Below are 12,862 nucleotides of genomic sequence, written 5' to 3'. Positions count from 1 at the left end.
CCTCTGTATAAACCAGACATGCTCACGATGCCCTGGGTTGCAGCCCCCATTCTATCTGCTCCAATCCAGCTAGAGTACTTACCTCCTTGTTGCTGGGGGTACCCTGTAGTTTCTGCTCCAGCCCAGCCAGCTTGCTGTCAATGTGCCCGTTGATCTCAGCTCGCAGCCCCTCGGGCCCCCGCCCAGTGCTGAGTTGCACATTCTTTGCCCGTAGAAGCTTCTGCAAGAGCAGATGCCCGGCCTCTGAGCGGGGGCCCGCCAGCAGGAGGTGGTTGCTGGTACCTGGTGCCCCTATTGGCTCCCCGTTGGCCTCCCTCTTCACCGCCTGGGCTCCCAGGGCACATGGCTCTTCCCGAGGTTCCTGCTTGATGCTGAGATGGGGTGGCTCAGGCACTGCCTGCCCATTCACCTGCTCCAGATGAATGCTCTGCTCTGGCTTCTGGGCTTCTACTAGGTTGTCTGGGGGGTCCCAAGGTCCCAGCCCCTTGCCAAAGAAGGTTTCCGCAAGCTGGGCAGCAGCAGGTGAGACCCTTCCAGGAGGCAGCTCCAAGGATGGCCCCTGGGGTTTTGGAGTCCCTGGCTGGGTCGGGGTGAGCTGGGCCTCAGAGGGTAGCTGGGGCGGGACCAAGGGGCTGGCTCCTGGGGGCTGTGAGGAAGGTCTCTTTGGCTCTTGGGGGCTGGATGGTGGAGGTGTAGGATGGACAGGGCCGATGACTGGTCCTGTGGCTAAGGCTCCTTGTGGGGTGGGGAGCCGGGGAGGGCCCTGAGGTCGAAGCCCTGCCCCTAGCTCCTGAAGGGGGCCGGTGTGGGATCCAGGGAAGCCCCCAAGCTGAGGCTGGCGGCCTAGGAGGCCCTGGAGGGGAGAGGGCTGGGCCCCAGGCTCCTGGTAGGGCGGGGCGTGGCGCACTGACTGACTCTGCTGCAACTGCCGCTGCATGAGGAGTGCCTGTAGCTGCTGCTGCTGCTGTGGACTCAAGTGCCGCAGCTGAGGGTTTTTTGCCAGGACTCCTTGGAGTTGTGCTCGAAGCTGACCCACTGTAGGCATGACGCCAGCCCCGGGCAGGCCCTGCCCAGCCTGGGGGACAGGTCCTGATTTGGCAGGCTGTGACCCTGCATTATTTTGCACTGGCCGCTCTAGTCCAAGTGGCTGCTGGGAACCCAGCAGGTTCTGGGTCATGGTCCCAGGCTGCTCCCCTAAAGGAACAGAGGATTGGGCCAGCAGGTGGGGCATAGATGAGGCCTCAGAAGATGATCCGCTGCCTACTTGCCCATGGCTTCCCACAGCTCCTGGGTGGAGCAAGTTAACTTGCTGCTGCTGTTGCCCTGGGACCCTCAGAGGTGGCTGCAGCTGCACTGGGTTGGGCTGAGGCTGGGCCGGGGGTTGGACAAGCAGAAGCTGTGAGTCCCCTGAGAGTGAAGGCTTTACCTCCCCAGGTTCAGTCGCCACTGACTCAGGTATAGTCCCTATTGCTAACGGTCCTCCCTGATGTGTGGAGGGTCCCTCAGCAGCCTCTGGAGGAAGAGCCGTCTCCACAATGCTTTGTTCCTTGCCCGTCAAGAGGACAGTTGGGCCCAGGGCTCCGGGGTTAGAGAAGTGTTGCACAGGCTTGGCTGGCATGCCAGGGCCAAGGGTCACCTGCTGTTGTTGTTGTTGTTGCTGCTGCTGCTGCTGCTGCTGTGGAGACAATAAAGTTCGACTCTGGTTCAAGAGGCCCATTTGTTGCTGCTGTAGCTGCTGCTGCTGTAGTTGCTGTTGTTGTAGTTGTTGCTGCTGTAGCTGCTGCTGCTGCTGCTGTAGCTGCTGTTGCTGCTGTTGCTGCTGTAGCTGCTGCTGCTGCTGCTGCTGCTGCTGTTGCTGCTGTAGCTGCTGCTGCTGCTGTTGTTGCTGCTGTAGCTGCTGTTGTTGCTGCTGTAGCTGCTGCTGCTGCAAGGAAGCCATGGGCTGAGCACTCAGTTTGGGCTGCCCACTGTGTGGCATCAGGCCCTGCTGAAGATGGGAAAGGCCTGCCATGGATCCCTGCTGTTGGTGCTGCTGCTGCTGCTGCTGCTGGGCTGTGACCAGCCGGTGTCCCACAAGGCCCTGACCCTGCTGTGCCAGCTGGGGGGAACTCAGCATCCGGGACTGGGTCAGAAGTACCTGTCTATGAGGACCCTGGGGGCCCAAAGCTCCAGGGTGCTGTTGCTGCTGCTGCTGCTGCAACACTGCTACCTGGGCAGGGCCCAACATGCCCTGGGGCCCCTGGGGTGGTTGCGGGGACAGCTGTTGGACTAAGAGGCCTTGATGGCTGCCAGGAGGCAGAAGCCCCTGGGGCTTAGGACCCAGAGCCTGGTTCGCCTGTACCCCCAGGCTCTGCTGCTGTTGCTGCTGGATTGCCACCTGTCCTAGGAGGTGCTGCTGCTGCTGCTGCTGCTGCTGCTGCAGTTTCTGGGCTAGCTGCATGCGTTGCTGCTGGAGCTGGAGCTGCCTCTCCTGTAAAAGTCTCGAATCAGGTCCTAGGCCTCGAAGAGCAAGGTTGCCAGGAAAAAAGCCTCCTGAGGGGCCAGCCAAGGCCCCAGCCCCACCAGAATGTTGCTGTTGCTGCTGCTGGGCCAGAGAGGTGTTGAGGAAAGGCCCACCAGGCTGTCCAGGGAGAGCCATGCCTCCTGGGGGCAGGCGAAGACCTGCAGCTTGTCCACCCGGAGGCCCCTGTGGTGGCTGCAGCCCATGACCAGGGAGCAGCTGGCCAGGGAGCTTGGTGAGTAGCCGGGGACTCTGGGAAGGGCTGAGGGCCAGTACAGCTGAGTGTTGCTGTTGTTGCTGTTGCTGCTGTTGCTGCTGCTTATTCCGATATTCTGCCATGAGATTGGTGTGCTCCTTCTGCTGCTTCCGGACCTAACACAGGAGGGTTGGGAGGTCAGCCTGGAGCTTCCCCACCTGTGCCATCCCTCTTCCCGGGCTCCTGGTTCCTAGGCTGAAGTCTGCTATCCCTACCTGATCCAGTTGTTTCTGGATCTTGCTCTGCTGCTCTGTAACCAGCTTGAGCTTCTCAGCATCAGCTTCTGGGAACTCACGGCCAGCCTTCTTGGCAGTGCGCTGTTTAGCACACAGAGCCTTCCGGGACTTGCGGTGCACACCGATCTGCTCCTCTAGCACCTTCAGCTGCATCTGTAGGAGCTGCTGGGTATGAAACAGCCATTCCTCATACTGTCGCTGGTCAGCCTCATCTGGAAAAGGAAATAGGGTGTCAGGCCCTGCAAAATGGTGATCCCAATCCCACTTCTTCCACATACCCCACTCCCTTGCACATTCGTCCCCATCCCCCTACTCACTGATCACTCCTTGGGCAAAGGTGGGTGGATTGGGACGAGGCTGGGAGGGGTCACCAGCACTCCGCTCCTGTGATGAGAGAGAGTGCTAAAGAGTCATTGTTCCATATCAGGCCCTAAAAAGAGTGGTCTAATTGTATAGGACATGAGTTCCTACTCCCACCTGATCACTTACCTGGCCACTCCCAGCTGCCACGTGGTTCTGCAGATCACTGCCAGGCCCCGCCGAGAGCCTCTGGGCTAGCAGGGATACTTGCTGCCTGGAGTCCACCAAAGCAAAGGGGATGCGTAGGTGATGGGGAAAGTTAAAAGGCAAAAGAAGTGGGACAAGTAGGGAAGGGGACCAGGAAGGAGAGGGAAATGACTGGGAAAGGAAAAAGCCAACCACCTCCTACCTCCCAGGTCTTACCTGTTCATACCAGGTGCTACTCCAATGCTGCCTTGAGCCATCACTTTCTTGATGCCTTTCAAAGCCACCATCTTGGCCTTTGCAATGGGATCAATGATATCTTCTGCTGCAAATTTGTCCAGATCTGGAGAGGGGGAGGACCAAGTAAGCTGGCCATTGAATTCAATATTCCACTTTATATCTGCTGTTCCCTCAAACACTTTTGCCTCCACCACGTAGAACAACGGCATGGCACAGAAGTGGAAGAAAGACCACTGAATTAGGAGCCAGGAAGCCTGGCTGACTCAGTTTTATAATTCATAAGATACATGGCTCTGTTTTTACTTGCACAGAGCTAAAGAGTAATCTTTGCTGAGCTAACGTATCAATGTCATTTGACTGCTCTGAGCCTCAGTTTCCTCCTCTATTTGACAGATCTCATGATTCCCTACTCTGCCTACCTCATGGAACTACGAAGAGGATCAAGCTTCACAAAGACTGTGAGTACACTTTATGACCTAGAATGCATTTTTCAGAAGTACTCTTAGGGCAACTAGTGGAGCCCAAGAACCCTAGATGTGGACACTGTGCCAAAGTCCTAGATGCCAGTGCTTTTTTGGGCATCATATGCATCACCTACAGCCCATTTCTTGCCTGTCCAGGACACTGGGTAAAAAAGGAGAAATAAGCAACCACCAAAAACTTAAATCGTCCTAAATTGCTGCACATTCTATATTTCTCCACTGCTCTCAAACTTAACTCTCCACGTTTTAAAGAACTAACCAAACTCCCTCTCCTCATATTTTAAGACCATAAAACAGTCAAGAGGCTCAGAGGAGCAGGACTCAAACTCTAGCTGTTAGCTGTACGACCTTGGCAAGTTACTTACCCTCCATGCCTACTTTCCTAACTGAAGACACCAGCAGTACCTATGTAATGAGTTTGTTGTGATTCAATTAGATGATGAGGGTAAAGTACTTGGCACACTGCTTAGCAAATGGTAACCCAATAAATGCTATTGTAATTTGAGATCTTCCTCAATCTGGCCCCTTTTCTCATGTCTCCAAAATTAGGGTAGTACCCACTCACCTTCCTCCAGATGGAGTCCACTCTGGCCTAACCACCTCAATATGGTCTCCAAACGTACCCACCGACTTCTCCCCAACACACTGCTCACTCAAGGGTCCGCGCTTGCCTGCACTGCTCTTTCCTGCACCACTTCTCTCCAGCTCCTGATCTGGTCTCGCCACAGCTACAAAGCCTTTGCTAACCACGCTTCGTCTGTTCATTCCATTTATTCACACACCTAACTACCTGCTCTATGACAGAAACCATTCCTCGTTTGGCAAAAGCTATAATGCTTCTGCCTGCACGGCTAGTATGGTATTTTGCCAATGCTCTTTGTCCCCTACCTCCCTCAGCTGGGGATTATCTTAGGTCTCTAGCTCCAGTGCCCTATTGGTGGTAGCAGTGTTCACCCCTGAGTAACTAAACCAGCACCCCTGGCTCAAGTTACCTGTATCAGGGAAGAAGCTGTTAGCCAGCTGCTGCTGCATGGCCAGCTGCTGAGGTTTCATGCACATGGAAGGTGGCATGGTACCCATGGGCTTCTGTGCCAGCACTGGTTGTGGGCTCTGCTGGGGCACCAAGCCTGCCTGCCCCCCGTGCTGGCCACTTAGCATATGTCCTTGACTAGACACCATGGCCATGGATGGGGCCAGGCGCTGCTGGAGGGCATGTACTGGTGGCTGGGTGGGCATCAGCGGTTGGGCCAAGCCTGGCTGTCGGGAACCTCCAAGTCCTAAGGCAAGCTGCTGTTGGGGCCCAGCCAAACTGGGAGAAGAGCCTTCATGTGTCAAAGACATGGGCTGGGCAGGGCCTGGTGTGGCCAGCAGGGAATGCTGCTGCTGTTGCTGCTGCTGCTGCTGCTGCTGCTGCTGCTGCTGGGCAGGCTGCAACTGTGCTGAAAGCTGCTGCTTCTTCTGCAGCTCCTTCTTCTCATGCTCCAACAGGTCTTCGATGAGCAAGGGTAACTCACTGGCTACCAACGAGCTCTCCATCTTGTCCAGCTCATCCCCTGATGCTGCATGTCCACCAGGCAAAGTTAGGGCCCCACTCTCTAGCTCAAACTTTTCCAGCAGGGAAGACCCTCCTGGGCCACTCAGTGGGCTGGGGGTTAGCAGGTGAGCTGGTGGTCCTCCTGTGGCCCCAAAGGGGCCCTTCTCAGTTGTGTGCCCACTGCTAGAAAAGGGTCCTGTGCCCATCCGGGTGTCCCGGCCACCCATCACACTCTGTCCTGGCTTCAGTCCCAGGCCTAGGGAAGTGGTGGCAGATGCTGGCTCTACCTTAGGGGTGGTAATGGCGAACTGGCAAGGGGAAGGGTGGCGCCCACCTTCCTCCACCTTGGGCTTCACCTCAGGAAGCACAGACGCCAGACGGGCCTCAGAGGCATCAGCAGCAGGCAGAGGGCGCTCATCAGGGCCCACAGGTCCTGGCTCCACACCCCGCAGCAGGGCCTCCCGCTCAGCCTTTTCATTGGCAGACTCTACCAGCCTCAGGTGCTCATTGAAGATGTCCTTCTTGTCCCCAGTATCCAGCTCAGGGTCAGTATAGGCCAGCAGATCAAATTCATCCCCATTGAGCAGGTCATCCAGATGGGGGTCATTGGTTTCCAGGTTTTCCAAAGTGCCCAGCTCATCATCTCCCTTGGCCACATCCACACCCAGGCCTAGGTGAGCAAGCTCCTCATCATCCTCTAGGGCCTTGTGGGCATCAAAATCATCATCCAGCTCAGGATCCTCACAGGGTAACTTCCCAGTTTCCAGGGCCAGAGGAGGAGGGCGGCCGAGTTCAGTGCTTGAGGTGGGCCGGCTGACCAGCTCCAAGCCCGTGGGCAGGGAGGGACCTTTGGTGTGGGGTACTGGATGGAGACTACTGTTTAATTCAGGGGCTGGAGGAGCTACAGGTTTCTGTGGGGGAAGGCCGGATACTGCCAGGCTTCGAAGCCCTTCAGGAGCCATTCGGTGGGAGTCCTCACTTACTGGGTAAAAACGGGGTCTTTGAGGGGGGCCCTGACCAGGAAATGGAGCCCCCCCAGGTCCTAGTCCTTTCTGTACGTTATGCCGCAACTCAATGAACTGGGCAGGACCAGCTGGACCAGGCATTGGCTCTCCGGGGCCAGGTAGGCGGGTGGGAATTCCTGCCAAGGGGGAAGCTAGGGCTTGGCGGCCAAGTTCAGGCCCAGGAGTTGATGGAAAGCGAGTAGACATGGCAAGTCGCATGGAGGTTGCTGCTGTTGCCTGTTGTTGCTGCTGCTGCTGCTGCCACAGTTGCTGCTGCTGCTGCTGCTGCTGCTGCTGCTGTAAGGGCAGGGATCCAGGATACGGTGCTCGCTGGTAGAAGGCTTGGGAGCCTCCCACTAATTGCCTGGAAGAATATGCAATAGTCAGTAAGATGAAATCAGGATTAAGCGCTAGAACATGGGCTTAGGGACCTGAGGAAGGATGGAGTTGACACAATAAGAGGGAATGAGGACGAAGAGTAAGTGATACTGGGGACCAGGGTCAGACAAGGGAAAATCTGGGGCAACAGACAACAGTGGTGAGATCTCTTCCCTCACTTTACCCCTTGCTTTGGAGCTTACCGGCTATTCACATCCATAGAAGGGGTGGCTGGAGGAGGTGGCCGGGAGAGTCGGTCATCGCTGGGGAAAGCCCCTGGCCCTATTATGGGGCCACCCAACTTGCTTGGGGGCAGCCCCACAAGGTTACTTTTGTCCTGGGAGAGACAAAGGTAGATGAAGGAGGGGCTACCTTCAGTATCCTGAACCCGCCACTCCTTACCACCACTCTATCTACCTGGGTCCCAGCAAAGGGAGTCTGGCCTCGACTCAGCTGCTCAAAGGCAGGGCTGCTGGGTTCAGCACCCCAGCTGCCCGGGGGGCCCACTGCTCCTGCAGCTGCCGCAGCTGTTTCTTTCTCCTGCCGCAGGGTGTTGCGCTGGATCTGCTGCCGGATCAGCAGCTCCCTTAGTCGCTGGCGCTGTGCAGAGAACAGAAAAATGGGGTAAGTCCATTCCACTCCAATCACAGAGCTGGCACAGAGAAAGCAGAGATATGGGGGGGTTCACTCCAGGATATCTACCTACCTGCCGCTGCTTCTCCAGTTCTGTCTGGCTGAGGCTGGACATGCCTGGGTCCTGGGTACCTGGAAGTTCAGGTGCCGCCAAAGAGCTGCCCATTCCAGCCCCTGGGTCTTCTCGCTTATCGACTGGAGAGGTGATGCCTACCCGCTGTGAGGCTCCATGTGACAGGTAGGGGAGGGATCCATCCGGTGCAGGTGGTGGTAGGACTGATGGGGGGCGTAGCGGGGACAGCCCAAAGCCCTCTCCTGTGGACCCACTGCTGGATCCCAGGGGACTGCCTGATGGGTGGAAGTTCCCTGTGGCTACTGCGTAGTTTGTGCTTTGAGGCTTGCCCAAGGTAGGGCCAGGCCCAAAATGGCTGTTGATCCCATGGGGTGGAGGGAGACCAGGCTGAGGGACAGGGGGCTTCAGGGAAGGCTCCCCTACCGCCTGAGGGAAAGTGAAACGCATAGGAGAAGGGGTGCCCAAAAATGCACCTGTCCCAGGGGACCGGGCGAAATTTGGGGGCTGCCCACTTGGGACCTTAGCATGGAGCTCACCTGCCGGCCCTGAGGGCAGGGCTGCTGGGAAGCCCCCAGCCCCCAGTGGAGTGTGGGCTAGAGGCCCAGCCTTGAAGGCAACTTCAGGGGGCTGGGGTCGGGGTGGCTTATGCAAGGGGGCAAATGGGTCACGGGACTGAGGGCGTGAGGGTGGACGGGAGTAAGGGTCAGGGGACTGGAAGCGAGGGGTAACAGGGGATGGGCAGAATGCCTCAGCAGACAAAGGACGGGGTGTTAACGGGGACTGGGAGCTGGATTGGGACTGGGGACTGGCAGGTATTCGGGAGAAAGGATCTGAGGGCAATGAGCGAGGGGGCAGGGCACAGCAGCTTTCAGGGGGTGGAGGTTGGGGCCGAGGGGTCAATGGGGGCTGGGCATAAGGGTCAGGATAGGGGCCAGGGCGAAAGATGTCTGAGTGGCTGGGAGAAGAAGGGGCCAAAGCCTGGGCAGGGGGTGGCTCCTGTGGCCTTAGGCCCAAGCCTGGGCTCTGGGGCTCTACCTGAGATGCCCGAGGGGTCAGCGGGGCTTTAAAGACATCAGGTGCCTTTAACTCCAGGTTGCCCAGGTGGGGGCCTGAGGAAGGTGAGTCAACAAAGCCTAGGTTTGGGGGTCCATAGCTAGGAGAGGATGCCCCAAGCTCTTCCTTCTTCACCTCTAGGGCCTTCCGAGACTCCCCAAAAGGCGGTGGTGACAACAGAGGCTCAGCAGCCTTGCCTCCCCCTATCCCTGGGCTCTCAGGCACAGCCAGGTTGTCCAGTGAAGGGCAGCGGGGTTTGAGAAAGGGGTCAGGTGTGGAGGGCTGGTGTCGTGGGGTGCCGGGTGGGGTAGTATGGAATTCCCCTGGCTGGCCAGTCCCAGGACGAGATGAGGTGCCCAGCGTCAGGGGCTGTGCAGGGGTCCCTGTTGGACTAGGATAGGGAGGATAGGTAGGTGGTGCCGTGGGGAAGCGGGGCTCCAGAGCGTAGGCGGGGGCCAGTCCAAAGGGGTCCTGCGAAGGCACTTGGGCGGGCACCTGGGGTGGGAGCTTGAGGAAGAGCTCACCGGGCGAATCGGGGCCGGGCACTGTGCCCGCCGGCGGCTTCAGGAACCCATCCGCAGAGGTAGACAAGCCGGCGGGGGTAGTGGGGCTGCCAATGAAAATGGTGGGGGCAGCAGCGGGGGGCGGACTGCCCAATGCCCCTGGCTGGGGGGGAATGCGGAGATGTAGGGCCGGTCGGTCAGTCTTACGGGCCATGTCGCCCACCTTGGTCTGCTTGTTGATTTGGCTCTCAGCCTGCTACAGGGGGAAACCAGGCACAGAGCAGTCAGGCTGCTGTGGCAAGCCCTATGTCCCCCACACCCTCAAGAGGCACCCGGCTATAGCATCTGGATGGCACGACCCAGCCTGGCCCCCACTCACCTTTTGCACCTTGTTGATGCGGTGAGCTGCCCGGTTATCTTTGGCCTTTTGCTGAGGGATACAGGACACAGCCTTAGGCCTAGGGTTCAGTTTCATACCCAGCCCCAATCCCTCACGTCACTCACTCCCTACCCAGAAGTTGATCCCTCTGGCTCAGTTGCTATGGGAGTGGGTAATGGAAAGAACTGAGGTGAATTTCCCAAAGACACCCCTGAGCCCCAGTTCCCACCCTGACCTAGGCTCCCTTCTAGCTCACCAGATAGGGGGCTTTGTCAGTAGCTGGAACTTTTCTCCAGAGCTTCATGATTTGTTTGCAACGGCTAGACCAGTCTGGAGGGTGGAGGTATTTTGTTAGAGGAGACTTGGCAGGTGACCCCTGTACCCACCAGGTTGTTTCCCTGGTCTCCATTCCATGGGTACCTGGGTAATCTTGCTTGAGATTGGGAAAGTTAATGTTGGCATAGAGCACAGGTGAGATGGTGGAGAGCTGGCCCAACTCCTCATCCTTCTCCCAACGCTGAAGGCTCCGCTGGTTATAGGAGAGCCCGTCGCCTTCTCCCTCTGTGGTGGGGGTGGTGGGGGTGGAGGGCGTGGTGCCCCCTGAGCCTGTCCAGGGGCTGTCTGGCTCACCGGGTTCCGGGCTAAAGAAGCCCCCGCGCTCCCTGGGGCGCAGGGGCAGAGAGTCACAGAGGGCAGTGAAGCCAAGCCCCACCCCTAGAGTTCCCAGGCCACTGCCTGCCCCCATAAGGAGGGCCACTCACAAAGGAGCAAAGTGTTTCTACAGCACACCCAAGAGTCCAAGGTCCCCTCCCTTGGCATGGCCCCAGTGAGAGGGAAGGGAAAACAGGGACTGCCCACAGAGGGTAAGCATAGATACCAACCTAGAATCCAGGAACGGGGACTGGCAGAGGCCCGGGTAGGAGTCCATTGGGCTGCTGGAGGGGAGATTGCCCAAAGGAAGTCCACCTATAAGAGGCATAGGATCAGAAAAAGAGAGCAAGAGGCCCATCCTGGGAACAAGCTTGGCCAAACCTGGCCACCCAGTCCTGACGCCACTCCCATCTGTATCACCTTGAAGAAAGGGCCTCTGCAGCGGTGTACGGCTGCCTTCGGGGCCGGGGGTTCCACAACCCAGGTGCTGCTCTCGTTCAGAACCCAGAACATCCTTGAAGAGCTGCTGCAGGTCTTTGGATTCCATCTTGGGAAGTTCTGTGGGGGATTGATGAAGGATGCTGCTGAGGAACCTGGGGACTTGACAGGACACCGCAGGGCCACAGATGGCCATGGCCAGGGAGGGTGCCCAAGACTCCCCACCAAAGAAGCTGGCTGTACAGATGACAGTCCCACAGGTAGGACCTTCTCCTTCTCCCACAGAGGACCCTTATACAAGACAAGGGTGGGCCACAGCCTCACCTTCGGTGGGAATCCTATCTAAGTCAGAGCTAAGCATCCCTTCACCCGGAGTGCCTGGCTTCTCAGGGTCACTGGGTACTGGAGATGCCTTTATGCCTCCATCCTCAGGTCCTGCAATTGCCAGGAGAAATCCATCAACCAAGGACAGTGTAGAGGCACCACAATAACCACCCTGGACCCCACAGGGCATGAAACAGTTTCCAGCCACCAACCCAGATGGTGTTCAGGGGCAAAACATGTTGATAGACGCAAAACCAAGATAGGATATAGTCCTCCCAGCAGCCCTCACCTGGTGTATCAGCCTTGCCCTCCGGGCCATGGGTTTCCTCATCTGCAACATCTGGAGCATCGTCTCCTATGAACAACAGTCCCTGTTCTAGTCAGAGATGCCCTACACTTGATGCCCAGAATGGGCCCCCAGCTCCCCAGGCCAGGGCCTTAGCCCATCCCCAATTCTGGGAGACCAGCCCATTCCCCACCAAATTCCTTCACCAACTCCTACCCACAGAGGGAAATTGGATCCTTTCAGACCACCTCACCTGCACATAACTGACCTTTCTGCAAGGTGGGGAGCTCCTTCCTATCTGAGCCTCCATCCCCCTTGGCTTTTGGGGTTCCTAGTCCAAAACTTGGTCGGCCCACCCCAACTGCAAAAAGGGCCTTCCGGCTCAGGTCCAGCAACTCCTTCCCAAAGAAGGCTTCCTGCAGGAAGAATAAGAGAAATAGGTCTCTTCCTGCTCTTCAGGGCAGGCGCACCCTCACCTTGCAGAGCCAGAGACCCACCTGCAGATAAGCAGGAAACATGTCTTCTAGTTTGCTCTTCTTGCGCCCTCGCCGCTGCTGCTTCTTCTTCTCATCCCCATCAGCTAAGCTCTGGTCTATAGGGCCCTCTACAGGCAGGTCCGCAGGCATCACTGGGGACAGAAGGGGAGGCATCAGCCCCTCTCGGAGGACACCAGGCATGCTACTCCCAACTCAGTCAAGGGACACGCTCTTCCCACTTTCTCCCCAGCACCGTTGGGCCCACTACCCTCGTCGCCCCATGAGTAAGCCCTCACCTCCCGGGCCTCCCTGGCAGTGCCCCATAGGTCCTAGAATCCCCAACTTCTCCCAGGCCCCACTGGAGCCCTCACCCGTCTCACCCTCGTCGGGCTGCCCATCCCCACTCAACACCTCCGCCTGTGCAGCAGGCCCCTTTTTCACACGTGTGTGGGACTTCCGCTGTCGCACCATGAAACCACCAATGCCTGTGAGGAGGTAGACCTGAGACTGAGAAGCTGCCGGGGACGTGGTGAGCTGTCCCTCACCAGCCACCTCCCCATTCCAGGGCCTCACCTGGCCGATAGGGTTTGCGTTTCCGTTTCTTGCTTTCCTCGGTCTCCTCCCTGCCAGGCTCCGCATCAGGGCTGACAGGGCCCTCCAGTTTCATTTCGCATTCCATGTGTTCCACGCCACCTGTGTATGGAGACAAAGAGAGGGAGGAAGATCAGAGGCATGGGCCCCCTTTTAACCTTGTCATCCTGCTATCCGAGAACAGAGAGCCCAGTGCCTTGCCACAGAGCCATCTGGACAAGCCCAACAGTGGCTTGAGGGGGACTGGGAGTGGCAATGCTGCCCCAACCAACACTCCACTCTCATTCACTGGAGTGTTCCCACTACTTGGGCACTCCCTGA

General features: G+C 57.9%; 1 protein-coding gene across 4 annotated transcripts in view; it reads right to left on the bottom strand.

The window, feature by feature from the left end:
• The window catches only part of KMT2D (lysine methyltransferase 2D), a 40,069-nt gene that overhangs the window by 11,337 nt on the left and 15,870 nt on the right, over positions 1–12,862 (bottom strand). For 2 of the 4 annotated variants that reach the window (XM_029954205.1, XM_029954206.1), the window contains exons 21-40: positions 12,524–12,643; positions 12,322–12,435; positions 11,972–12,102; positions 11,743–11,890; positions 11,478–11,543; positions 11,189–11,299; positions 10,847–10,984; positions 10,657–10,741; positions 10,196–10,437; positions 10,032–10,105; positions 9,776–9,826; positions 7,841–9,652; positions 7,552–7,734; positions 7,338–7,471; positions 5,211–7,120; positions 3,716–3,839; positions 3,482–3,566; positions 3,310–3,376; positions 2,972–3,204; positions 83–2,872 (exon numbers count right to left, since the gene is read on the bottom strand). In XM_029954205.1, coding sequence (XP_029810065.1) covers positions 83–2,872; positions 2,972–3,204; positions 3,310–3,376; positions 3,482–3,566; positions 3,716–3,839; positions 5,211–7,120; positions 7,338–7,471; positions 7,552–7,734; positions 7,841–9,652; positions 9,776–9,826; positions 10,032–10,105; positions 10,196–10,437; positions 10,657–10,741; positions 10,847–10,984; positions 11,189–11,299; positions 11,478–11,543; positions 11,743–11,890; positions 11,972–12,102; positions 12,322–12,435; positions 12,524–12,643 — 8,618 coding nt within the window. The remainder of the gene's footprint in view (positions 1–82; positions 2,873–2,971; positions 3,205–3,309; positions 3,377–3,481; positions 3,567–3,715; positions 3,840–5,210; positions 7,121–7,337; positions 7,472–7,551; positions 7,735–7,840; positions 9,653–9,775; positions 9,827–10,031; positions 10,106–10,195; positions 10,438–10,656; positions 10,742–10,846; positions 10,985–11,188; positions 11,300–11,477; positions 11,544–11,742; positions 11,891–11,971; positions 12,103–12,321; positions 12,436–12,523; positions 12,644–12,862) is intronic. The other 2 variants (XM_029954207.1, XM_029954209.1) reach the window with 1 other exon arrangement.

Source organism: Suricata suricatta, chromosome 10 (assembly GCF_006229205.1).
Source record: "Suricata suricatta isolate VVHF042 chromosome 10, meerkat_22Aug2017_6uvM2_HiC, whole genome shotgun sequence".
Classification (NCBI taxonomy): domain Eukaryota; kingdom Metazoa; phylum Chordata; class Mammalia; order Carnivora; family Herpestidae; genus Suricata; species Suricata suricatta.
This window is presented reverse-complemented; position numbering and strand designations above follow the sequence as displayed.